This window comes from Salvelinus namaycush, chromosome 8 (genome assembly GCF_016432855.1).
Source record: "Salvelinus namaycush isolate Seneca chromosome 8, SaNama_1.0, whole genome shotgun sequence".
NCBI classification, from domain to species: Eukaryota; Metazoa; Chordata; class Actinopteri; order Salmoniformes; family Salmonidae; genus Salvelinus; species Salvelinus namaycush.
In genome coordinates, this window is record NC_052314.1 from 1,694,955 (window position 1) to 1,721,749 (window position 26,795).

Below are 26,795 nucleotides of genomic sequence, written 5' to 3' on the forward strand. Positions count from 1 at the left end.
GGTGGAGGAGAAAGTGGGAGAGTAGTGGAAAGTGTAAAAGCAACCCCCTGACTGGACAGATTTTTGAGTCATGTTTGTCCCACCACCTCTCCACACAGAAACTCCTGTTACAGACAGGGCTTACAGTGAGTGGCTTGGCAACCATGAGATCAGCACAACGTTGAACATCTGAAGAGAGAACACGTTTACTGCCTCACTGTAATGCCACTGTAAAGACAACACATTGTCAGCTTGCCTTATGGTGATGTGGTTTTGGGGGGGGTGGTGATGTGGTTTTGGGGGGGTGGTGATGTGGTTTTGGGGGGGGGGGGGGTGATGTGGTTTTGGGGGGGGGGGGTGGTGATGTGGTTTTGGGGGGTTAGTGATGTGGTGATGTGGTTTTGGGGGGGTGGTGATGTGGTTTTGGGGGGTGGTGATGTGGTTTTGGGGGGGTGGTGATGTGGTTTTGGGGGGTTGGTGATGTGGTATTGGCGGGTGGTGATTTCATGGTGATTTTACTGATAGGAGCTGGTGTCTCGGCTGTGGTCATGTTTGTTAGAGTGTTAGGGAGACTGGTTGAGTGTGATGTCGTGTGGTGGTGTATGGTTGAGTGTGATGTCGTGTGGTGGTGTATGGTTGAGTGTGATGTCGTGTGGTGGTGTATGGTTGAGTGTGATGTCGTGTGGTGGTGTATGGTTGAGTGTGATGTCGTGTGGTGGTGTATGGTTGAGTGTGATGTCGTGTGGTGGTGTATGGTTGAGTGTGATGTCGTGTGGTGGTGTATGGTTGAGTGTGATGTCGTGTGGTGGTGTATGGTTGAGTGTGATGTCGTGTGGTGGTGTATGGTTGAGTGTGATGTCGTGTGGTGGTGTATGGTTGAGTGTGATGTCGTGTGGTGGTGTATGGTTGAGTGTGATGTCGTGTGGTAGTGTATGGTTGAGTGTGATGTCGTGTGGTGGTGTATGGTTGAGTGTGATGTCGTGTGGTGGTGTATGGTTGAGTGTGATGTCGTGTGGTGGTGTATCGTTGAGTGTGATGTCGTGTGGTGGTGTATGGTTGAGCGTGATGTCGTGTGGTGGTGTATGGTTGAGCGTGATGTCGTGTGATGTCGTGTGGTGGTGTATGGTTGAGCGTGATGTCGTGTGATGTCGTGTGGTGGTGTATGGTTGAGCGTGATGTCGTGTGATGTCGTGTGGTGGTGTATGGTTGAGCGTGATGTCGTGTGGTGGTGTATGGTTGAGCGTGATGTCGTGTGGTGGTGTATGGTTGAGCGTGATGTCGTGTGGTGGTGTATGGTTGAGCGTGATGTCGTGTGGTGGTGTATGGTTGAGTGTGATGTCGTGTGGTGGTGTATGGTTGAGTGTGATGTCGTGTGGTGGTGTATGGTTGAGTGTGATGTCGTGTGGTGGTGTATGGTTGAGTGTGATGTCGTGTGGTGGTGTATGGTTGAGTGTGATGTCGTGTGGTGGTGTATGGTTGAGTGTGATGTCGTGTGGTGGTGTATGGTTGAGTGTGATGTCGTGTGGTGGTGTATGGTTGAGTGTGATGTCGTTAGTACTGTGTGTTAGTACTGTGTGCTATGGGTAGAGTGTGTTAGTACTGTGTGCTATGGGTATAGTGTGTTAGTACGATGTGTTAGTACTGTGTGCTATGGGTAGTGTGTGTAAGTAAGATGTGTTAGTACTGTGTGTTAGTACTGTGTGTTAGTACTGTGTGTTAGTACTGTGTGTTAGTACTGTGTGTTAGTACTGTGTGTTAGTACTGTGTGTTAGTACTGTGTGTTAGTACTGTGTGTTAGTACTGTGTGCTATGGGTAGTGTGTGTTAGTACTGTGTGTTAGTACGGTATGTTAGTACGGTGTGTTAGTACGGTGTGTTAGTACGGTGTGTTAGTACTCTGTGTGTTAGTACTCTGTGTGTTAGTACTCTGTGTGTTAGTACTCTGTGTGTTAGTACTGTGCGCTATGGGTAGAGTGTGTTAGTACTGTGTGTTAGTACTGTGTGTTAGTACTGTGTGTTAGTACTGTGTGTTAGTACTGTGTGTTAGTACTGTGTGCTATGGGTAGTGTGTGTTAGTACTGTGTGTTAGTACGGTGTGTTAGTACGGTGTGTTAGTACGGTGTGTTAGTACGGTGTGTTAGTACGGTGTGTTAGTACTGTGTGCTGTGGGTAGAGTGTGTTAGTACTGTGTGTTAGTACTGTGTGTTAGTACTGTGTGTTAGTACTGTGTGTTAGTACTGTGTGTTAGTATGGTGTGTTAGTATGGTGTGTTAGTACTGTGTGCTATGGGTAGTGTGTGTTAGTATGGTGTGTTAGTACTGTGTGTTAGTAATGTGTGCTATGGGTAGTGTGTGTTAGTACTGTGTGTTAGTACTGTGTGTTAGTACTGTGTGTTAGTACTGTGTGTTAGTACTGTGTGCTATGGGTAGTGTGTGTTAGTACTGTGTGTTAGTACTGTGTGTTAGTACTGTGTGATATGGGTAGAGTGTATTAGTACTGTGTGTTAGTACTGTGTGTTAGTACTGTGTGATATGGGTAGAGTGTATTAGTACTGTGTGTTAGTACTGTGTGTTAGTACTGTGTGTTAGTACTGTGTGTTAGTACTGTGTGATATGGGTAGAGTGTATTAGTACTGTGTGTTAGTACTGTGTGTTAGTACTGTGTGTTAGTACTGTGTGATATGGGTAGAGTGTATTAGTACTGTGTGTTAGTACTGTGTGTTAGTACTGTGTGTTAGTACTGTGTGTTAGTACTGTGTGATATGGGTAGAGTGTATTAGTACTGTGTGTTAGTACTGTGTGTTAGTACTGGGTAGTGTGTGTTAGTACTGTGTGATATGGGTAGTGTGTATTAGTACTGTGTGTTAGTACTGTGTGATATGGGTAGAGTGTATTAGTACTGTGTGTTAGTACTGTGTGTTAGTACTGTGTGTTAGTACTGTGTGATATGGGTAGAGTGTATTAGTACTGTGTGTTAGTACTGTGTGATATGGGTAGAGTGTGTTAGTACTGTGTGTTAGTACTGTGTGATATGGGTAGAGTGTATTAGTACTGTGTGTTAGTACTGTGTGATATGGGTAGAGTGTATTAGTACTGTGTGTTAGTACTGTGTGTTAGTACTGTGTGATATGGGTAGAGTGTATTAGTACTGTGTGTTAGTACTGTGTGTTAGTACTGGGTAGTGTGTGTTAGTACTGTGTGATATGGGTAGTGTGTATTAGTACTGTGTGTTAGTACTGTGTGATATGGGTAGAGTGTATTAGTACTGTGTGTTAGTACTGTGTGTTAGTACTGTGTGTTAGTACTGTGTGTTAGTACTGTGTGATATGGGTAGAGTGTATTAGTACTGTGTGTTAGTACTGTGTGATATGGGTAGAGTGTATTAGTACTGTGTGTTAGTACTGTGTGATATGGGTAGAGTGTATTAGTACTGTGTGTTAGTACTGTGTGATATGGGTAGAGTGTATTAGTACTGTGTGTTAGTACTGTGTGATATGGGTAGAGTGTATTAGTACTGTGTGTTAGTACTGTGTGTTAGTACTGGGTAGTGTGTGTTAGTACTGTGTGTTAGTACTGGGTAGTGTGTGTTAGTACTGTGTGTTAGTACTGTGTAGTGTGTGTTAGTACTGTGTGTTAGTACTGGGTAGTGTGTGTTAGTACTGTGTGTTAGTACTGGGTAGTGTGTGTTAGTACTGTGTGTTAGTACTGGGTAGTGTGTGTTAGTACTGTGTGTTAGTACTGGGTAGTGTGTGTTAGTACTGTGTGTTAGTACTGGGTAGTGTGTTTTAGTACTGTGTGTTAGTACTGGGTAGTGTGTGTTAGTACTGTGTGTTAGTACTGGGTAGTGTGTGTTAGTACTGTGTGTTAGTACTGGGTAGTGTGTGTTAGTACTGGGTAGTGTGTGTTAGTACTGTGTGTTAGTACTGTGTGTTAGTACTGTGTGTTAGTACTGTGTGTTAGTACTGTGTGTTAGTACTGTGTGTTAGTACTGTGTGTTAGTACTGGGTAGTGTGTGTTAGTACTGTGTGTTAGTACTGTGTAGTGTGTGTTAGTACTGTGTGTTAGTACTGGGTAGTGTGTGTTAGTACTGTGTGTTAGTACTGTGTGTTAGTACTGTGTGTTAGTACTGGGTAGTGTGTGTTAGTACTGTGTGTTAGTACTGTGTGTTAGTAGTGTGTAGTGTGTGTTAGTACTGTGTGTTAGTACTGTGTGTACTGTGTGTTAGTACTGGGTAGTGTGTGTTAGTAGTGTGTGTTAGTACTGTGTGTTAGTACTGTGTAGTGTGTGTTAGTACTGTGTGTTAGTACTGGGTAGTGTGTGTTAGTACTGTGTGTTAGTACTGTGTAGTGTGTGTTAGTACTGTGTGTTAGTACTGGGTAGTGTGTGTTAGTACTGTGTGTTAGTACTGGGTAGTGTGTGTTAGTACTGTGTGTTAGTACTGGGTAGTGTGTGTTAGTACTGTGTGTTAGTACTGGGTAGTGTGTTTTAGTACTGTGTGTTAGTCTGGGTAGTGTGTGTTAATACTGTGTGTTAGTCTGGATACTGTGTGTTAGTCTGGATACTGTGTGTTAGTCTGGATACTGTGTGTTAGTCTGGATACTGTGTGTTAGTCTGGATACTGTGTGTTAGTCTGGATACTGTGTGTTAGTCTGGATACTGTGTGTTAGTCTGGATACTGTGTGTTAGTCTGGATACTGTGTGTTAGTACTGTGTGTTAGTACTGTGTAGTGTGTGTTAGTACTGTGTGTTAGTACTGGGTAGTGTGTGTTAGTACTGTGTGTTAGTACTGTGTGTTAGTACTGTGTGTTAGTACTGGGTAGTGTGTGTTAGTACTGTGTGTTAGTACTGTGTGTTAGTACTGTGTGTTAGTACTGTGTAGTGTGTGTTAGTACTGTGTGTTAGTACTGTGTGTTAGTACTGTGTGTTAGTACTGGGTAGTGTGTGTTAGTACTGTGTGTTAGTACTGTGTGTTAGTACTGTGTGTTAGTACTGTGTGTTAGTACTGTGTAGTGTGTGTTAGTACTGTGTGTTAGTACTGGGTAGTGTGTGTTAGTACTGGGTGTTAGTACTGTGTAGTGTGTGTTAGTACTGTGTGTTAGTACTGGGTAGTGTGTGTTAGTACTGGGTGTTAGTACTGTGTAGTGTGTGTTAGTACTGTGTGTTAGTACTGGGTAGTGTGTGTTAGTACTGTGTGTTAGTACTGGGTAGTGTGTGTTAGTACTGTGTGTTAGTACTGGGTAGTGTGTGTTAGTACTGTGTGTTAGTACTGTGTGTTAGTACTGTGTGTTAGTACTGTGTGTTAGTACTGTGTAGTGTGTGTTAGTACTGTGTGTTAGTACTGGGTAGTGTGTGTTAGTACTGGGTGTTAGTACTGTGTAGTGTGTGTTAGTACTGTGTGTTAGTACTGGGTAGTGTGTGTTAGTACTGTGTGTTAGTACTGGGTAGTGTGTGTTAGTACTGTGTGTTAGTACTGGGTAGTGTGTGTTAGTACTGTGTGTTAGTACTGGGTAGTGTGTTTTAGTACTGTGTGTTAGTACTGGGTAGTGTGTGTTAGTACTGTGTGTTAGTACTGGGTAGTGTGTGTTAGTACTGTGTGTTAGTACTGGGTAGTGTGTGTTAGTACTGGGTAGTGTGTGTTAGTACTGTGTGTTAGTACTGTGTGTTAGTACTGTGTGTTAGTACTGTGTGTTAGTACTGGGTAGTGTGTGTTAGTACTGTGTGTTAGTACTGTGTAGTGTGTGTTAGTACTGTGTGTTAGTACTGGGTAGTGTGTGTTAGTACTGTGTGTTAGTACTGTGTGTTAGTACTGTGTGTTAGTACTGTGTGTTAGTACTGTGTGTTAGTACTGTGTGTTAGTACTGTGTGTTAGTACTGTGTGTTAGTACTGTGTGTTAGTACTGTGTGTTAGTACTGTGTGTTAGTACTGTGTGTTAGTACTGTGTGTTAGTACTGTGTGTTAGTACTGTGTAGTGTGTGTTAGTAGTGTGTGTAGTGTGTGTTAGTAGTATGTGTTAGTAGTGTGTAGTGTGTGTTAGTAGTGTGTGTTAGTAGTGTGTAGTGTGTGTTAGTAGTGTGTAGTGTGTGTTAGTAGTGTGTGTTAGTAGTGTGTGTTAGTAGTGTGTAGTGTGTGTTAGTACTGTGTGTTAGTACTGTGTAGTGTGTGTTAGTACTGTGTGTTAGTACTGGGTAGTGTGTGTTAGTACTGGGTGTTAGTACTGGGTAGTGTGTGTTAGTACTGTGTGTTAGTACTGTGTGTTAGTACTGTGTGTTAGTACTGGGTAGTGTGTGTTAGTACTGTGTGTTAGTACTGTGTGTTAGTACTGTGTGTTAGTACTGGGTAGTGTGTGTTAGTACTGTGTGTTAGTACTGTGTGTTAGTACTGTGTAGTGTGTGTTAGTACTGTGTGCTATGGGTAGAGTGTATTAGTACTGTGTGTTAGTACTGGGTAGTGTGTGTTAGTACTGTGTGTTAGTACTGGGTAGTGTGTGTTAGTACTGTGTGTTAGTACTGGGTAGTGTGTGTTAGTACTGTGTGTTAGTACTGGGTAGTGTGTGTTAGTACTGTGTGTTAGTACTGTGTGTTAGTACTGGGTAGTGTGTGTTAGTACTGTGTGTTAGTACTGGGTAGTGTGTGTTAGTACTGTGTGTTAGTACTGTGTGTTAGTACTGGGTAGTGTGTGTTAGTACTGTGTGTTAGTACTGGGTAGTGTGTGTTAGTACTGTGTGTTAGTACTGTGTGCTATGGGTAGAGTGTATTAGTACTGTGTGCTATGGGTAGTTGTTACCTTCTAATAGCAGGTGGTGTCTGCTGTGTGAGCCTCTTCCTGGTTACAGAGGAATCTGGGTATTGTAGTGTAAATGAATAGAGTGGTAATATATAGTATAGTTAGTCACCTTCTGATAAGAGGTGGTGTCTGCAGTGTGAGCCTCTTCCTGGTTGCGTAAGACGCTCTGTGTGTCCAGGTTGAGTCCCTCTAGCTGCTGGATGAGCTGGGCCTGCTCTGCTGCATGTTCACTACTCTGTCTGTACAGGGCCTGCACCTCCTGCAGCTCACGCCTGCGTAGAAACACACACACACAAAGCAACATCAAATACCTACTATACAAACGTATTCAAAATATTAATAATTCTTGACCTATCTGTGGCATAATGATACAAGACGTTACAAGACAATCTTACTAAAGTACAATGGCATCTTCAATCACTTATAACACACAGAGCGTTTCCCTGAGCCAGATGTGACTGGCTGACATCTCTCAGTGACACCACGCTAAGATACAGAGTAGTTAAAAAAGGTGAGATTACCCACAAAGGCTCCTGGGTTTTCACCGTTTTATCATATTGACTAAAGCTTAGCCAAAGCCTGCACCATTTCCCCTCCTCTCTCCCTGACTCTGCCTCTCCAAAGCTCTCCAAAGCACATCTGGTATGCAGGGCTTATCAACTGGTTCTAGACGAGGATGTGTGTGTCGCCTCGGAGCCTCGGGGTGGAGAGACGGCTAGAGCCTCTCGCACACATTGAGCAGTTGGGCGCATACACACACACACAGACACACACACACTACTCTAAACGGGTTTAACTGAGACTGTAGTGGATAATGAAAACCACATAAAAGTAAATCTAATTTAGCAAGATTATAAATTGATATGGCACATATTTTAATTGAGGGTCATTTCACTGTACAATTTATACTTAAAAGGTATACAAAAACAACATGACAGACCAATTTGAATGCATGAGAAATATTGCCCGTGACATTTACTTCATTGTGCATTGTATCCATGACGATGCCAAATCACAGATGTCATGGCACATCGCACAGCAGTTTACATTTATTTTGAATGCAAGGTGTCCAAGAGTGACCTGAAAGGCGTCTGTCACCATACAATGTATTTTTATAATGTTTTATTATCTGACCCGAGTTGGGTGACGTGTTGGTCCCTCTGTGCCACCTCCTTCTGCCTGGAGGAGAGGAGGTCTGCCAGGCTGCTGCACTGGGCCTGAAGGTCTGCCACCTGCCGCTGGGCATCGCTCAGATCACCCTCCATCTCCTGCCATGGTGGAGGACAAGAAGAGGACTATCAGTCAGTCAATCAATCAACTAATCAATCAAATTTACTTATGTCTGTTTACAGCAACAGTCGTCACAAAAACATGCTGTAAAGTCCACAGACCACAGGTGTCAAACTCATTCCACGGACGGCCGAGTGTCTGCGGGTTTTCGCTCCTCCATTGTACTTGATTGAGGAATGAAGGTCACTGATTAGTAAGGAACTCCCCTCACCTGGTTGTCTAGGTCTTCACTGAAAGGAAAAACCAAAAACCAGCAGAAACTAGGCCCTCCGGGGAATGAGTTTTACACCCCTGGTCTAGAGGAAGCTGCACGACTCTGTTTTGTGTTTGTTCAACAGATGACTATGACTGTATTCCTCAGTGGATTTGGTAAAGGCTTGGTGTTCCTGTTTCCAAATGAGTTTCAGAACGGCGCAGATGTGCTAATACAAAAGTCCACGTGAAAACAGCGGCCAGAGGCCAGGACACAGTGTATGACCCGTCTCTGCCCTGACGGAGTCCTCTACGACGTTACCTGTTGATGTTGTGTTGCTGGACTCCACTAATGGCCAAGCAACTCTTACCATTAAGAGGCAGAGAGATAAGAGGTCTGAGAGTGTCTGAACACTGAGGGTCATCTTAAAACTTCACAAGAGACTCTCTCCTTTTAACGAGAGGCTACAATTACAGCGGGGCAGACCCGGCCGCCTGGCATCAAACACACAGGGGGCATCGGGACAAGTTTGACTGTAATTAAAAACTGCTTCAATCAACGACGCCGGTGAAATTAACTGTGAAATTAATGGCCGCAATTGAATGGCAGCAAATTAGCCACCGTGAAAGATGGCGCTAAGGATGGAGAGATAACACTACTAGTACATAAACAAAATCAGTGCATAGTTGTGACTTCTTGTAACTTTTTAATGTTCCAATCTTGAACAGACTTATGGTTGTAAATTGGTGTGGAATCCTTGTGCATTCCATGTGTTCCATCCATCTCTCAGAGTTGCATGGTATTAAAGCCTGATCAGGAGCAGAGCCAGGTGAGTGTCTGTCTGTCTGTGTCTGCTGATGTGATTGATGTGCATAGTGGAGTTGTTACTAGGGCCCTGTCATAATTACACCCTGGCCCTGACTTATTCAAAGCCATCTATTTCTCTCCTCCTTCCCTCCCTCTCTGCCTGTCTCTCTCTCTCTGTCTGTGTCTCTCTCTCTTTTTCTGTCTGTGTCTCTCTCTCTGTCTGTGTCTCTGTCTCTGTATGCCTGTCTGTTTGCCTGACTCTTTGTCTGATTGTCTGTCTTTCGGTCTGTCTGTTTGCCTGTCTCTCTGTCTGCCTGTCTCGCTCTCTATCCTCTCTGTCTGCCTATCTCTCTCTCTCTGTCTGCCTGTCTCTCTGTCTGTCTGCCTGTCTCTCTCTCTCTCTCTCTCTGTCTGCCTGTCTCTCTCTGTCTGTCTGCCTGTCTCTCTCTGTCTGCCTGTCTCTCTCTGTCTGCCAACCTGTCTCTCTCTCTGTCTGTCTACCTGTCTCTCTCTCTATCTGCCTGTCTCTCTTTCTGTCTCTCTGTAGCTCAGGCACTTGACTGGATGAGCGCTGATGAGAAATGACTGTTGGCTCGTACTGAGAAGAGTTGTGCTGTGTGCGTCAGCGGAGTGTGTCTGTCTGTGCCTGCGTGCGTGCGTGTTCGAGCCTCTGTGCTGTGTGCGTCCACGGAGCCCCCCCCCCTACTATTGATGGGCAGTTGTGTTCTGTTCCAAGAGGGGAGTGGGAAGGGTAGTGGTGGTAGTGGCTCCTGTGGGTTGACACTGATTGGTTGTCTGACTGTTTGAACAACATGTGTCCAGCGTGCTGCTGTGGTGATTCTTTTGTTGCGAGGCTGATTAGAGTGAGAGAGTAAAGTTGATACATAATAATGAGGAGGGGGAGAGATGCATATCCCTGATTCTGCTAATAAGCTACACGAATAAGGAGACCACTGAAACACTACAGTCGTCCAGTGATCACATCGGGGGACTTGGTCGGGGCTCGGCTTTTTCTTTTCCTCACCAGACGAGACTTGGGTCCAAAAATGTTAAAAGTAATTATTTCTCCCACCCTCGGAACAGGGCCATCAATATTTAAAATGTGTGCTTTGAGAGAGGAATTATTTGACATTCATATATTGAGGAGGGAGAAAGAAGGAGGTTCAAGGTGTGTAGAAGAAACGGAACCCTTCGTGTGTGTGTGTGTGTGTGTGTGTGTGTGTGTGTGTGTGTGTGTGTGTGTGTGTGTGTGTGTGTGTGTGTGTGTGTGTGTGTGTGTGTGTGTGTGTGTGTGTGTGTGTGCGCGCACATGGGTTGGTCCCCGGTTCCCCCCTCCACATGGCATCTCTCTGTGTGTTACCTTGACTTTGGCGTCCGTGGCGTCTCTCTCCTCTCCGTGCCTCCTCTCCTGCCTCTGTGCCTGCTCCAGGTCACATCGCAGGGCAGAGCAGCAGGACTCTAATTCCTCCTTCTCCTCCTCCAGGGCCTCTTCTCTCCTCCTCCTCTCCTCCTTCACATCCTGAACGAAGAAGAGGGGGGGCAGAAGTCACAGGGCCAGATAAACAACACCGACGGATGAAGAGAGGGAGAGAAGGAGAGAGAGGGAAAGAGAGAGGAGAAAAAAAGTAGCATGGTGTTTTGAGGAGGATGAGATGGGATGAATATGTAGAATGTAAAGTCAGTGCTATTCTGTGCTTGGTTTGGGCCTCCGCTGCTCAGCTCCACTGTGGCCCCCCCATGTGGCTCTCACGCATGTCTGATTGACAAGGTCACCTGTGCTGTGAGGCTGTGAGGGCCGGGGCTCACTCTGAGGCAGGTAACAGGGGCCACGCAGCTTCTCCCTTTAATGACAGGCCTCCTAATGAGAACACACTTCACTACAACATCCATTACATCTGATCCCAGCCTCCTTTGATGCTTCCCCCGCTCTAGGAGTTGGATTTTATGTTTTATTTTATCAGCGAGACCCCGCAATGCAAAGACGTATCCGCGGACCTCGAGATCACTCCTTTATTAATGAATCATAGCCTGGGTCCCATCAGGGCCGTAATTAGGGATAAGCCACATCATCACACGCCTTACTTTCACTCCCTCCATGGTCGATCATTAAGTATTTATCTATAGGCAAGTTATCGACTTCTCTCTCCCTCGCTATCTCTGGCTTTTCAGCAGTCTCAGTCTGCTCAAACCCCTCAGTTTGGATACATGTCAGAGAGAGAGATGAACCGATGAGAGAGAGAGAGAGAGAGAGAGAGAGAGAGAGAGAGAGAGAGAGAGAGAGAGAGAGAGAGAGAGAGAGAGAGAGAGAGAGAGAGAGAGAGAGAGAGAGAGAGAGATTAACCGATGAGAGAGAGAGAGTGAGAGATTAACCGATGAGAGAGGGAGAGAGAGAGAGAGAGAGAGAAAGAGAGAGATGAACCGATGAGAGAGAGAGAGAGCGAGAGAGAGAGAGAGAGAGAGCGAGAGAGAGATTAACCGATGAGAGAGAGAGAAAGAGAGAGATGAACCGATGAGAGAGAGAGAGAGAGAGAGAGAGAGAGAGAGAGAGAGAGAGAGAGAGAGAGAGAAATAAAGAGAGAGATGACCCAATGAGAGAGAGAGAGAGAGAGAGATCTGGCCCGCTCCAGAGCGAGGAAAAACACATAGTCCGTGTTTCTTTTCCTCCCTCTGCGTCTCTAAGTGATTTTGAGGCCTCAGGCTACAGTATAGCCCTGGGGGAAACGTCCTGTTTGGTGTCACAGTGAAAAGACTAGTAGTTGCCTACAAGGAGCCAGAGTGCAGAGGCTTCAAAGCTCAAAGCGGAGGCAGGCAGGCAGGCAGGCAGGCAGGCAGGCAGGCAGGCAGGCAGGCAGGCAGGCAGGCAGGCAGGCAGGCAGGCAGGCAGGCGGGTGCCACTGGAAATTTGTTCCAAACCTTAAGTTCTTGACTCTTATTCCCCAGCTTGCGGCGCAGAGCTGCCAGCTCCTTCTTCACTAGGCCTCTGTCCTCGTCCACAGCCATCTTCCTCTGGACCAGGTTGGTGATCTCCTGCTGTTGCCCTGTCACTCTCTGTTTCAGCCAATGGAGGGAGTGGGGGAGAGAGATTGAGAGAGAGAGAGAGCGAGAGAGAGAGAGGATTATAGATGGAAAGAGAGAAAAAAATAGATAGAGAAAAAGAGATAGATGAAGAGAGAGAGATGTGGAAAGAGAGAGAGAGAAAGACAAAGAGAGAGATGGAGAGAGGTGGAAAGGGAGAGAGAAAGAAAGATAGATGGAAAGATAAAGAGAGAGAGACACGACGTTAGTCATCAACAGCAATCTTGGGCAACGGGAGGGAATAAACTATTTATGGATTTTGGAAGGAAGTAGGCATTACAGTAACTACAGGGGTCCCATTTTGGATCAATCAGAGGCTCCAATTGACAGAGAGGGTGACATTTAGTATGAGCCCCTGTAATCAAATGGCCACTAGTGAGGAAGACACAGTTGGATCTCATGTGAGGTCTAATCTACTCCACATCTAACCACTCTATCCAACTCATCTTCTGTGTCAGTTCGGTTCAGATCTGGCAGATACTGACAAGGCCTGTGACCGGGCCAGCACCTTCCTTCTAGCCCCTGATCTCAGAACAGCCCTCGCTTTCATAATACTGGCCTCAGTACACCTCCGTACACATGAGCCAACTCATGTACTGTAGGCCACACACTACTACTGTATGTGCTAACCTCACCACTTACAATGTTACACAATGAGCCAATTATATAGAATAAGAGCACTCTAATACTGTCTAATAGGTGTAGGCCTGTATAGAATAATGAACTACTGCTCTGTACATTTACAATACAGTTACCATGATAGCCTAATCAAAACGATGCTTCTCATCTTTACTAACAAACTAGAACAAAGGAATCAAAACGATGAAAAATGGTTCCATAATTTTAATGATCCATCTTTTTTTCTGTTCCTGCCGCCGAGTCTTCTGGCAGGCCTATAGCTGGGCGATTGTAGGAGGAGAAAGAGGAGGCTGCCCTTTTAACACTGCATCAGCTGGGCTCTGGCATGGCAGTAATCCACTGCAGGCTGCGGGTAGCTCTAAAATAACACCATGCTCTGGGATGCAATTAATTGCCATGTTGGGGGAATCGCTCAAATCTTTTCCAAGATGGTGGATTTACTAGACGCCTTCCTCTCCTCGTTCGCCATGCAAAAACGGGCTTTAATAGAGATTTATACGGGCGAAGTAGAAATAAATTCAAGCGTTGATAATGAGGTGGGCGAGAACAATTTCAACTCCAGTAGTGTTCGATTGGTAAGAAAAGGTTTAGGGGAAGTTAAGAGGTCGAGGATAGAGAGATTAGCATTAAAAATTCCCAGTGCAGTTAAAAATGAAAGCTAATTATGTTACAAAAATGGAAGGGAGTGGAGACGAAAGAGAGCGGAGAAAGACAGAGGGAGAGAGAGAGAGGTAGTGAGAGAGAGAAAAAATAAGTAGAAAGAGAGGAGAGAGGTAGAGAGGAGAGGAGAGAGAGAGGGAAAGAGAGAGAGAGGGGAAAGAGGTAAAGAGAGAGGAGAGAAGAGAGAAAGAGGAAAGAGGTAAAGAGAGAGGAGAGAAGAGAGAGAGAGAGGTAAAGAGAGAGGTAAAGAGAGAGGTAAGGGGAGAGGAAAAAAGAGAGAGAGAGAGAGAGAGAGGTAAAGAGAGAGGTAAGGGGAGAGGAAAAAAGAGAGAGAGAGAGAGAGAGAGAGAGAGAGAGAGAGAGAGAGAGAGAGAGAGAGAGAGAGAGAGAAAGAGAGGTAAAGAGAGAGGTAAGGGGAGAGGAAAAAAGAGAGAGAGATAGAGAGAGAGAGAGAGAGAGAGATAGAGAGAGAGAGAGAGAGAGAGAGAGAGAGAGAGAGAGAGAGAGAGAGAGAGAGAGAGAGAGAGAGGAAAGAGAGAGAGAGAGAGAGAGAGAGAGAGAGAGAGAGAGAGAGAGAGAGAGAGAGAGAGAGAGAGAGAGAGAGAGAGAGAGAGAGAGAGAGAGGAAAGAGGAGAGAGAGGAGAGAGGTCAAGAGAGGTAACGGGAGAGGAAAAGAGAGAGAGAGAGAGAGAGAGAGAGAGGAAAGAGGAGAGAGAGGAAAGAGGAGAGAGAGGAAAGAGGAGAGAGAGAGAGGAGAGAGAGAGGGGGAGAGAGAGAGAGAGGAAAGAGAGAGAGAAAAAATAAGAAAAGGAAAGACGATAGTGAAAGTTGGAGTGGAGACATTAAGAGGGCTAGCGTGAGGTCCTGTGTGGACTCAGCAGACCATCACATCTCCAGAAGAGTAAAGGGGGAAAAACCAATGAATCCCCATTTGGGTTCCTTTGGCCCAAATCTAGACGAGATGATGAATGTCAGTGGTCTGTGTGACACTGCACACAATCCTGACTATTAATGAGCTTCGCAAATAGGCCAGAACTTTACCAACCAGAACTTCTACTGCTCTTATAAAGAACTTTGGGGTGGGGGTGGAGTGCTGCTACTTTCAAGGTATAGTTTAGAAGCGAAGGGGCATAGAAATTATCCAGTTAAATATTACACTTATCTCCATGGTTACTTTCTTAATAATGCAATGTATTTGTAATATTCTAAACAGTTTATTGTTTCTGCAGGCACACAAGATGATGTTGACGAATATTATGCAGTGACTACGAACATACTGTCAGGTCTATTAAGACTTGAGCGGTGTCCAGTGGTCATCAAAGGTAGCCTAGTGGTTAAGATTTGGGCCGGTAACCGAAAGGTCGCTGGCTCAAATCCCCGAGCCAACTAGGTGAAAAATCTGCAGATGTAACCTTGAGCAAGGCATTTAACCCAAAATACTCCTGTAAGTCCCTTTGGATGAGATCTGCTATATGACAACAACAAAATGATGTAAAAATGTAGATGGCGCGGCAGATGAATGAACCTGCCTGCGTCCTTTCCTTCATTCACCCTCGCAGTGACAGTGTTTGACCGATAACATGTTTGGAATCTGTGCCAGCACTCTTTTTCTCAGAACAAACAGAGCAGTGGTAAGAAAATAATGTGTAACCTCTATTGTGCTCCACAGCTCTGGCTAATTGTACATAGCTAAATCAGTGTTAAGATGAGTGAGGAGGGCGGGATAAACACACTGTTAAAGAGCTGCTGATGATAGCATTAGCGCCCGTCTCTCTGGGAGCGGATGGGATGATGTTAGCGTAGCATTAGCCAGCTGACAGAGAAGGTTGCTAATGTAATGACAGAAACTGACAGATGCTGCTGTTAAGGGACGATGATTAAGGGTAAATTAAAGTGCGTCGCCGTAATCATTATCTGTCCTAGCAGCCCATAGAACACACTTACTGAGCCACTGTTATAGGTGGGTATAGAGTTAGCACTTGCGTTAGTGATAGGGCTTGCCTCAGACAAACCTGAGGCTTATGGGTCTTTTATACAACAGGACTGATTGACTGTAGGTTAGACTGGACTTGCACTCTCACAGACTTCTATTTCAATGCATCCCTTCATATCAAATGGAAGAGAAATTCCTATGGGAGATTTCTCTGTACAGACACCAGGATACGACACAGACATGGTTCACTAACTATGCATTCCACATATCATAACAACAATACCTGGTCCAGCTCCTGGATCTTGTAGTCTTTGGCCTGCAGGATCTCCAGCACCTTGCGGTCCTTGGCTTCAGCTTTCCATTTCTCTCTGTTGGGGACGCAGAGAAACATAGAAATATAATGTTAATCTATGTCATTCTAGTTCTATGCAGAGTCATAGAAATAGAATCTGTCATTCTACTTCAACGGAGAGAAAGCGGCGAAGTGACTGCGAGGCCCAGAGCTGAAGCATCGTTAGCAGTTCGTCTCCAACGACTCTCTGGTTCTGCTAATGATGATGGGTTTCATTTGGAGGCATTAGGGTGATGTGGTGGTGACAGACCCACTGACAGGATTTAGCATATGGCAAACGACAGCAAACAAGCTCATCTGAGGGGAAATGATAACTTCATTCGTATAATAAACGGGAAAACCCATTCAGTGCACAGGTTTACAGAGTATTGAATGTTATCAGAGAAGTGAATATGCCAAGTGCATGCAGTCTGTCACCCCTATGATAGCATATTATTTTAATGTCTAGTACATTAAATGACAGTTTGAAAACAAAACACAGAACCACTCAATATCAAGCAAATATCTGTGCAATAGACATATAACTGATGTTGTTTAACTCAGGCAACCAAATGAAAACAAAGAGGGCCTTAAAGAAAAGGAGGTCACAGGAAAAGAAGATAAACCCAAAGTTGTGTGTTCAAACACTCAGCGGGCTCCCTGGGCGCAGGCAGGCAGGCACCAGAAGTATGTCAATCAGCACCCCAGTGTCATTTCACTGTTCTCCAGATAAGGTAATTACCAGGACGACATCAAACCTGGAATCCTATTCAGCGCACACACACACACACACACACACACACACACACACACACACACACACACACACACACACACACACACACACACACACACACACACACACACACACACACACACACACACACACACACACACACACACAGCAAACTTTTTCCCTCGCTCTCTCTCCGCCCCATTGGGCCATGCAGCAGCAGCCTCTTCCAGCAGCATATCTTTCATTCTGGCTCGCTCAGGCCTCTTTTCTCCTGTTCACTGTTTGGGGAGCGGAGACAAAAGAATAACAATTGGGGCCAGTTTGTTTCAACAGCTTCTTGAGATCATCAGGGACCCCCCCCCCCCCCCCCTCCAACCAACCCCCCACCTCTCCCCATTCCTCCACCCCAATCCAGGCCCCTCTCCTCCCTTTGCCTTGGCTGGCTCTCCCCCCCCCAGAGGGACATTGAAATGAATGCCTGGTCTCCTCGGAGTCAAGCGCTACCTTGTATCCTTTGCCGTGTTAACCGTGTCCTGAGCAGCCATCCAATCGCTACAAGACCAGCTGGAATCCCCCACAGGCCCGGCGCTTGACTGGAGACGGCGCAATTATCATGTCAATATACCCGCCGTGTGCAGCGCGGTGCCAGTGTGCTGATAGACTACACACACACACTCTCTGGGTGCATGTTACCTAGGCCCCTGTGGACCAACATGCTTTGTTGGGTTTCCCTAGCCGGAGCTGTGGGGGATGGGGAAACTGCCTGAGACACAGACAGAGAAGATCCTGAACCTGGCACACATGTTTTCCCCCTGAAACCAACCGTCTGAGGCTCCTGCCAACTGACACGCTTTATTTTGTGTCTGATGCTCCAAAAGGCAGGGGAATGTAGAATACAGGCCTACTAGACCTGTTACATGAAAAGGAGCCAAAATCTTGGTATAATTGTCTTTTTTACTACATTTAGCATGAAAAGGACTCCATATCAAGGCCTAGGTCTACTACAGTACATTGAAATGCTTGTTATTAACAGAAATGAACAGTCTTTATTAAGAAATGAAATCCTGGACCACGATTCTTTAGAATCTTCATTCTGTTTACGAGGAGCTTGGTGTGGCTTTACGAAAACAACCTTTTGACACAGCATTTTAAATCAAACAACTTTCCAACAGAAGTTTTGAAAAGAACAGACATGCCTGAACTCACACTACTACCGTGTATCACTGCAGTAGTTCAAATACCTGAACCCCTGTTCTTCCCAACCAGTTCCCATGCTGATGTATTCTGTGAGGCTTAGCCGCCCCTCGCAAAAGGTCATCTTCAATCTAACGTTTTACCCCGTAAAAAACGAAGCACTTGGCAGTGAACGTTTTCCCTGTTTTAGAATGGGAGCCGAGCGAGACTGTTTTCATTAACGCGGGTGGTTTCCATGGCTGAGCAGCTAGACTGGAGATAAGAGGGCTTTAAGGAGCATCTGCACTATTCAGCCGTAAACCCACCAGAATATCCAAGGTGTCTCACACACACAACCTTGGATAACTTTCAGCAGACGTACTTCCCTGCCTACCTCTGTTTCACTTTGGAGATGGGATTTCTGGGAGATCTTAAAGCCCCTGAACATTTCTTCACAGGTTGTAGTATGGAGATTAGTTACAGGCCATGCTTTCAGAGATATAACGTATGGGTGAGAGGGAGCGGTGAAATTTCGGAGCAGTTTCAATTACTAACTCACCGTTCGACCACTAGACTGACGGCCTGGGTCAGGTCCGGATTGGCCACTTGGAGGCGTTTCCATAGGGACCACACAAACTCCTTGTCAGCCTGTGAAAAGAACAAACAATTTCATGGTTATAAGATTTCACGGTTATGAATGAATGATTATACTCAAATCTTATTATTATGACTAAATCAAATCATTATGCTAAAACTGTGGCATGTGGTAGTCTTAATGAACCACACAGACACATAACACAGAAATACTGAAATTCATTTCCTATTTTTCGACATCCTTTCCCGAAATAATAACACTATTTCTCACATCTTAAAACGTAATTAGTGAAAGGCGATGTTATAGCAATTCTAAATGAAATACAAATAATTCAATGAGATGCTTGAATATATTAGCATATATGGGGGGGGGGGGCAACCCAATCAATAATTCAAATGGCTTATACAAAATAAAACTTTAGATGTGGTGTGCCTTCTCTAATCACGGTGCTGTCTTTACAGAGAGATTACATTACTGGAGTGTGACCTTCGGCTCAAGGGGAGGCTACATTGACACTTGTCATTATGCACAATTCATGACTGGGGAGTTGGAGATCAAACCAAAACAGCTGTTAAAGCAGCATTTCCCTTATTAATAAAGTGCATCTGATTCTGGGCGGTTTTCTCTGCAACTCTGAAGTAACTAGCGGAGGAGAAGCACTAAACTGATGACAGAGAGAGTCCTGGAAGGCGCAGAGACACCTGAGAGCCTCCGCCCTTGACACATTTCACATTCAAATTGACTCGCCGCCCAAAAAAAACAGCTTTACGTTTTTTTTTTCTTAAGCTACATTACATTTAATGAGAAACATCTAAAAACTACATTTTCGGCCCACTAAAATATAGAATTATGCCAAATCGACTTAATATAAAATCATCTGTTAAATTATGTTCACATCATCACAAGATGAAAAGTCATCACTCCCACTGGAATCTACTGGTCTCCAATTAGCACATGAATTTTAAAACCCCATTCAAAAGTGTCTAATCAATTATTTACTAAATGGCGGAGGCAGACCTTGGTAGACCATGGGCTGAACATACAAAGTGGAGAGAGCAGAGTCGATCCTTATTGGATGAATAGAGATCTCACCAATCCTGGTCCTGCACTGCCGTTAATGACGAATTAAGAAATGGGGGCCTGACATCAAATAGGTGGTCTCGCTTCTCCTGGCCTATGGCTGCCATTAACCCTTACATACTGACAGTCAGACTCCTCGCCAGGACCCTCACCACCCATATCAAGGGCTTCTCCACAGTATTAGAGATGTATCGAATGTGTTTTTGATGATCACTGAATTATTAATTGTAATTGCAGACCTTGAAAGACCATGGGCTAAACATACTAAGTGGGCCTGGAATGCAGCCACATATTAATAAAATTAGCATGGTCAAGTAGGAACATTTTCTGGCCGACAGACGGGCCACTTTGTAGTTAATGGTGGTCCTGAGAACGCTGTGCCAGAGAATTTACACATTAATGGCATTTCAAATGCCACGATTTGAATGGTACACGGTACAACTAACACTGTCTAACAGTCACTAAGAGACAGACAGAATCATTGATGCTCTCCCTCTCCCCAGACCACCGAGGAGAAGTGATTCATGTCAATTCAATAGATGAGAAATACAGTAACTGGTTGATGTAATGGAGGCCGTGAGTGACTTCGGTCTGGATCAGGTCTGACAGACAGGCCATACAAAGTAGTCCCTTGTAACTCAGTTGGTAGAGGATGATGCTTACAACGCTAGGGTTGTGGGTTCGAGTCCCGCAGGGGACCAGTATGAAAATGTATGCACTCACTACTGTAAGTCGCTCTGGATAAGAGTGTCTTGTAAAATCTACAAATGCTGATCAGCGCTTTATACTGCACCTTGAAACGAGTAATATTCCCTTCAATACAATTTGGGATCATTGAACAGGAAAAGGCTCCACGCTCACTCACAATTCATTTTTTTTAGTTTTATTAAACAAGTTTAAAAGATTGACGTTTCAGCCTTCAACGGCCTTCTTCGGAATCTCAGAACACATCAAGACACAATAAATAAAAAATTAACTACTGTAAACAAGCAATGATCTATGCTGGACTCAAAAGACATAGCCTTGTATAGTGTAGAGTGAAATATTTGTCAATATATTTGCCAATATACACACACTCACAGAGGTGAGCTTCTCCAAGATGTGCGTGTGAATATGCAAAGTGAGATACTGATTCCAGGTAAATCCACCGTTTATGTTTTTAGGCACCACCTGGTGGCGAGCCTGTAACGACAAGACAGAATCTCTCCATCACAGCATCAGAGAGAGAGAGACTGACTGAGGCTCGTTCAGGAGGATGCAACGTTATAGTATGTTCTAGATAGAAATATAATGTGTAGATCAAATGTGGTTGTGATTAACTGGGAGTTCAGTTCTATAAATCAGTTTCTATCTGCAATGTTCTAAATGCTGAAACTCACTGATTAGCCTATGACCCAAATATGAAATGGTCATAGCCTATGGTGCAGGGAATGTGCAGTAGCAAGGAAAAGGGCAAAAAGCTCAACTTCATGTAAATCTATCATTGCCATTGTGGTTACAGAGCTAGATGTATTACCTAAGTTGGTGCTGTATGGCTCAGTTGATAGAGCATGGCGCTTGCACCGCCAGGGTTGTGGGTTCGATTCCCTGGGCCACCCATATGTAAAAAGAATGTATGCACACGACTAAGCGTCTTCTAAATATCATATAAGTTGTGTCTATCTATATTTTCCTATGTTTATTAGTATCTTGCAGTGTAAGAACTTAGCTACTTCACAAGTGAACAGTTTCTAACGCAAGTTGAGATGTTTATAAACTGATTTATTTTAAACACAGAAAATATTGGCAACAACATAGCTAGATTCAGCTGTTGACAAAATAAACAATACCATCCAGCACAGTCACCTGGCATGTCACTAACTCCTCAGATAAACTCCTCACTTCTTCATTCAGCAGCATGATGCGGCTGCTGTCTCTAGTAGCCATCATAGAGCTGGAAAAGAGAAAAATAAAGAAAGTTATGGAGGCAGTACACATTTTCTCATCAATATACAGTAAGCTTCAGCGTTACAGTAGACAGCTAGCTACATAGACAACACTATACAGATAGATATACATTAGATTAGACGGTATACTAATATCGAGCCCGTGGTGATCAATGTTGTTGCTGCACTATTGATTTGGGAATAACGTTAGAGCTCTAGTGACAGAGACAAGTCAACAGGTGTTACTAATTGTCCTCGACACTAGTGCCTGCAATGACATTCAGGTAGGTGGTCGTTTAATATTACATTAGTTAGCTAGCAAAGTTAGCTAGCTACATATGGTCCTGTACCAGGAGGACATTTTCGTATGTAGTCTAGCTTCACTTCAACAAAGGACAAAAGGGAGAAGTAACTTTGGAGAGACCATAGAGACTAGCTGGTTTGCCAGTTAGCTAACGTTAGCTAGCCTATAACTGAACATGAGCTTAGCAGTGAAGCGCGACCGTGCACTGCAACAGGTGTTCTACTCTGTTTAGTTAGCCAGTCAGCGGTAAGTAAACAAACATTACCTTGGGTGTTGACAACTTTCTCGGTCGGAGAGAGTAGCTAACGTTACAAAGCAAATTAGGAAGAGCTAACGTTAGCAGCTAGCAGCTGGCTAAGTTGAACGTTAACGTTACATGTCAAAAGTCCATGCATTGAACAGCATCATCGTGGACGGTAAACAAACGTATCCTAAAGGACAACTGTATATTTATCCGTGCATATAGGGTATGTATTGCTGTCTACAAAATATAGCAAGACGAAATGCAAACTTTGAGTGAATCACACTGTTGTCAATAGCTACCGAGACGCTTTTCCATTTCAAACAAGCGCGCTGTTTTCCGTTTTTTACTTCCCCATACGTCAGCGTACTTCCCAAACGTCAGTTTTTACGACACGCCAACGTATTAGGAAGTAACTGAAAGCAGTGCTCAAATTGTTTGAAATGTCAAAGCATGTTGTAAAATACCTAATAGGAGATAACGTATTCATTTTTTGATTAATATGTACTTTAGTAACGTCAATAAGTGTAATTGCCTACTCTTGGTCTTCTCCTTTTTACAGTTAATTACTTACCACTTGCCCTACTTTTTAGTTTGGTAATTGTTTATCATTTGCAGTTAGTATGAATGTTTAACATTCTTGGTATGGCAAAAAAATCTGCTGTTTTGCTGGAGATGCAGCAACCTCCAGATTGCAGCAACCTATGGATGGACTCATGCTTGCATGCACTATCTGCCCTGTTAGACTTGCACTATGAGTGTCCAGGCATGAAATGGGAGAAGAGATATTACAATGAAGAAATATGAGGACTGGCAACTCTGTTGTTCATTCACACAAATGTTGGTTCATCTGCTCTCTGTCTGTCTGGTCCTCCTGCCTGCCCGGCTGAGAAAAATAAAAGACAGAGAAAGAAAAAAAGAAATCAATTGACTTAGCACGATTAGGCTGTTCCTTGACCCACAAGCAGTGCCTCTCATTAGGATCCTCATTTGTGGAGCGGTTTCAGAGGCAGTAGACTGGCGCGTAATGCGCAACATCTGCCCTGTTAGACTTGCACAGACAGACACATGGCATTTCTCCTGTATGAATCAGCTTTTCTCTTCTCTGCCTGCCTCCCAACAAAGCTCCTTGTTTAATGGAGATGGTGACCAATCATCCATTTAGCAGCCTGATTCTGTATCTGGATCACTGGAAAAGGGGTTTGTTCCCCACTTCATATCATTACAGAGGAGGACAAACGTCACCAGTGACTTTCTATGGGGTCCCAGTCAGTGATTAGATGTATGACTAATTCAGGCCCATTACATCCAGATATCAGGTGCATGCACGGTTAGAAATAAATTGCCACTCTATGGCTGCGTTCACAAAGGCAACCCAAGTCTGATCTTTTTTTCCACTAATTGGTCTTTTGACCAATCACATCAGATCTTTTCACATCAGCTATATTTCAGAGCTGATCTGATTGTTCAAAAGACCAATTAGTGAAAAAAAGATCTGAATTGGGCTGCCTGTCTATATGCAGCCAATGTCATCCACAAACACCCAAAGTAAATATGACTAAATAACAATTACAACATCCTGTGTAAAAGGACGAATGTCATTTTAGTGATAAGTATAGGCCTATTTTATATAACATAATACCTCACATCCAGAAAACATCCAGATTGGATCCATCCATCCAGATCCAATGTTTTTGGCAGAAGCCCCCCTATTCACACACATCCCCTTTTCATGTTATTTGGCCCTCGTTTCCAATACAGGTTACATTACTGCAACATGTTCCACCATGTTTTGACAGTGTGTCTTACGCGGTCTCTGAGGATGTCTGGAGCAGTGTGTGTCTCCCCTTTTAAGTGTTTGTTGTCTGTCCTCTTAATGACAGATTCATCTACATCTGAGGAACATTTTAGGCACATAAAACGCAGCTCTCAGCCAGACCCCTTCATCTCACCACTGATCTGTGCTTCCTGCATTTGAAAATAAAAAATACTTTTCAAGTCCTGACTGACTGAACACAAACTCTTGTCGTCTTTTGATTTGGCTCCTGTTCGTCTTTCATCACACCGTTTTAAGATGTGTGACAGGTTATATAGTTTTATTTAAGTTCATTATTCCGAGAAAAACAGGTGTTCCCGTGTGCAGTGTGTGTGTGCCCAGTTCTCTCCGGGTGCAATATACTGCCTGTGAGTCATCCTGAAATGTTAGTTGCCTGGAGATACATTTATAAGAGAAATACATTCAGTATACCGTCTCTTTATGTTGTCCTCCTCTCCTGTCAATTACAGACTAGTGTCTCGTGACAGACTGTTTCATAAATGTAGCACATGGTTTTGGGTGCAAAGATTAATTATACAGGACTTATGTGTTATTTTCAGGCTTACTGTGAATTAAGTGCATTGTATTGTCACTGTAAATTGATGGAGCATAAGAAAATCCCTCACATAGCAAATGCAGTGATATATAAGTCAGAAGAACATTATGTTAAAGATGTTAAATTGACTCTTGTGAGTCGAGGGTCTTTTAGGCCACTCAGCCCTAATTGCCACCAGTGTTCTGATGTGACGAGCCAGCCCATAAAATGAGTAGGCTTTACACTGTGGCAGTCCCAATGAGCATACTGTTCTCTTGCCTTCTCTCTCCACAGAGCCACATAGACAGAGAACAGTGAATAAAATCAAATCAGCACGGAGGTGGAGAAACGACACGGAATCTTGATCATGCAAATGCCTCCATCTGCATGAAAAATTCAGGAAACAAGTGACAAGCACCTGGTTGGCTGAGGAGGAGTGAGGGAGGAAGGGAAGCCGAGCCTGGAAGCGAGCGACATTCCGTGGAGAATTCCGGGGAAGTATAATTGTCTCCGCCTGCCACCTCAGGTAGGAGGACTGTCGTCTGCATAATAACGTTACCTTTGATTCCAACTGAGGGAGGTGAGAACCAACAGAACGAACAGGGGGCTTACGATCACACTGACTAAAGAGTCACAAGTCGTGTTGCCTTTGAAGAAACACAGGAAGTACAAGTGTCAGCTGGGATGTCAATTTGAACTCTGTTTAGCGGAACGTCTCTCTCATTCCAGAATGGAAATGAGATTCCAACCTGTGAGAGCACTGAGTCTCATATGACATCACAGTCACTTTGCTACTCCACTGAGGGCTCTGTTCTCTGAGATGGGTTTCATTACAGAAGTGTGGGTGGCTAATCTGATGAATATGGATGGGTGGATATGACATTGGGTAGCTTTTTAACGTGAAAGGCTGTATATAGCTCACTTTTTTTGAATATCTGCAAATATTCATGCAGTTGTATTTTTAATATCTGCTGAGAATTTTGGACATTGTAGGTTGTGACAGTGGAAAGAATGAAACACCCTGCAGCTAGTTTTCTCAACTGGACTAGAGAATGATATCAGTCGCTCAGTCTTGACGTCAAGCATGAGCCATTCTCATGTTCAACCTTGTGGGATCTCGCGCCTCAAGTCTCATAATACCCAATGACAGAGAGGCCATTGATTCCCCCCTCCTCCCCCCTCTTCACCCCTCTCCCACACTAAACCTATCTGTATACCTAAATCAGACAACTACAGCGCCGTGTCCCAACCCCCCCCCCCCCCCCCCCCCCCCCCCCCCCACACACACACACACATCCCCACACCCCCCCAGCACAAGCCCCTCAGTTCAGCCCCGGTTCTGGCCCTCTTCTTGACTCCCATCTGATGACCTTCTGAGCCATCCTCAGCAGACAGGCCCTGCTCATAATGGGAGGATTGATGAGAGGAGAGCCCACTTCCTGGGGGCCAACGTGGGACGGGGGGGGGGGCGTAGTGTCATGCCTCGGGTCCAAGCTTACCCATGGCTCACCCATGTGGCGTGCCACTCCCCCCTGGTATAGTGTGGGAAAGAGGAGTCTGAGTATTTCTCCCAGGGCTCTGCATTGGTAGGCCTTGTCTTGTCCTTGGCTGGGTACTGACTGACTGAGAGGACATAGCAAGGTAGTGAGGTTGTGTTTGAGTTCGCATTTCCCTCGAGAGGTAGCATCTAGGGCCTGGCGGTCTGATACTGTACAGAGAGAGAACATGTGACGACTTCACCGTGGAACAAGGCGCACGCTATTGAAACTATGGTTTATCATCTTTTAGGTCTTTGTTACGCTAAAGGGTACATACATTTGAATTCAGTCACTTTTTTTGACAGCACCCCTTTTGATTTGAACAAAACCTTCCATACATATTATGTAGAAGTGGTCAGAAAGTTAGTTTTTGGACCTGAACGCCAAAACATTCAAGAGATAAAGGTGCTCAATAAATGTTCAGATAGGTTGATAACCCTGTTTCTAAGCTGTAAAATTATATCAAACTCAACTGTTTATCTTTTCCAGTGATAAAAACATGGATGTCTCATGGTATGGTGGGGTATGCAAAATGGGTCAACTTTGAGCACATCTATCTCCTGAATGTTTTGGCATTCAGGTCCTAAAACTCACATTCTGAGCACTTCTTCCATGGACAAACATGTACAGTGTGGAAAGTTGTATTTTTTTATCAAAAGGGATGCTCTCAAAAAGTAATTGAATTCAAATGGATTTACCCTAAAGCGAGGAGATAAAAATACACTCTATATAATGGCTGAGATGGAAATAGATATACAGGTATCTGCCAAAATAAAGGAAACAGCAACATAAAGTGTCTTAATAGGGTGTTGGGCCGCCACGATCTAGAACAGCTTCAATGCACCTTGGCATAGATTCTACAAGTGTCTGGAATTCTATTGGAGGGATGTGACTCCATTCTTCCACGAGAAATTTCATAATTTGGTGTTTTGTTGACGGTGGTGGAAAACGCTGTCTCAGGCGTCGCTCCAGAATCTCCCATAAGTCTTCAATTTGGTTGATGTCTGGTGACTGAGACACACAGACACACACACACCCTTTAAACCCTCTAAGCTCCTTTGAGACCCCTCTTTCAAAGTCACTGAGATCTCTTCTTCTAGACATGGTAGCCAAAATAATGGGTAACTGGGCATTTTTATAGCCTATATGACCAAGTGATCAAG

General features: G+C 44.4%; 1 protein-coding gene across 1 annotated transcript in view; it reads right to left on the reverse strand.

Annotated features, from left to right (window-relative positions):
• The window catches only part of cntln (centlein, centrosomal protein), a 143,468-nt gene extending 121,415 nt beyond the window's left edge, over nt 1–22,053 (reverse strand). The window contains exons 1-8 of the mRNA XM_038999095.1: nt 21,768–22,053; nt 21,119–21,206; nt 18,158–18,246; nt 15,642–15,726; nt 11,965–12,099; nt 10,412–10,570; nt 7,896–8,029; nt 6,871–7,033 (exon numbers count right to left, since the gene is read on the reverse strand). Of these exons, the coding sequence (XP_038855023.1) occupies nt 6,871–7,033; nt 7,896–8,029; nt 10,412–10,570; nt 11,965–12,099; nt 15,642–15,726; nt 18,158–18,246; nt 21,119–21,202 (849 nt within the window). The 5' untranslated portion in view covers nt 21,203–21,206; nt 21,768–22,053. The remainder of the gene's footprint in view (nt 1–6,870; nt 7,034–7,895; nt 8,030–10,411; nt 10,571–11,964; nt 12,100–15,641; nt 15,727–18,157; nt 18,247–21,118; nt 21,207–21,767) is intronic.
• Nucleotides 22,054–26,795: the final 4,742 nt, after the last annotated feature.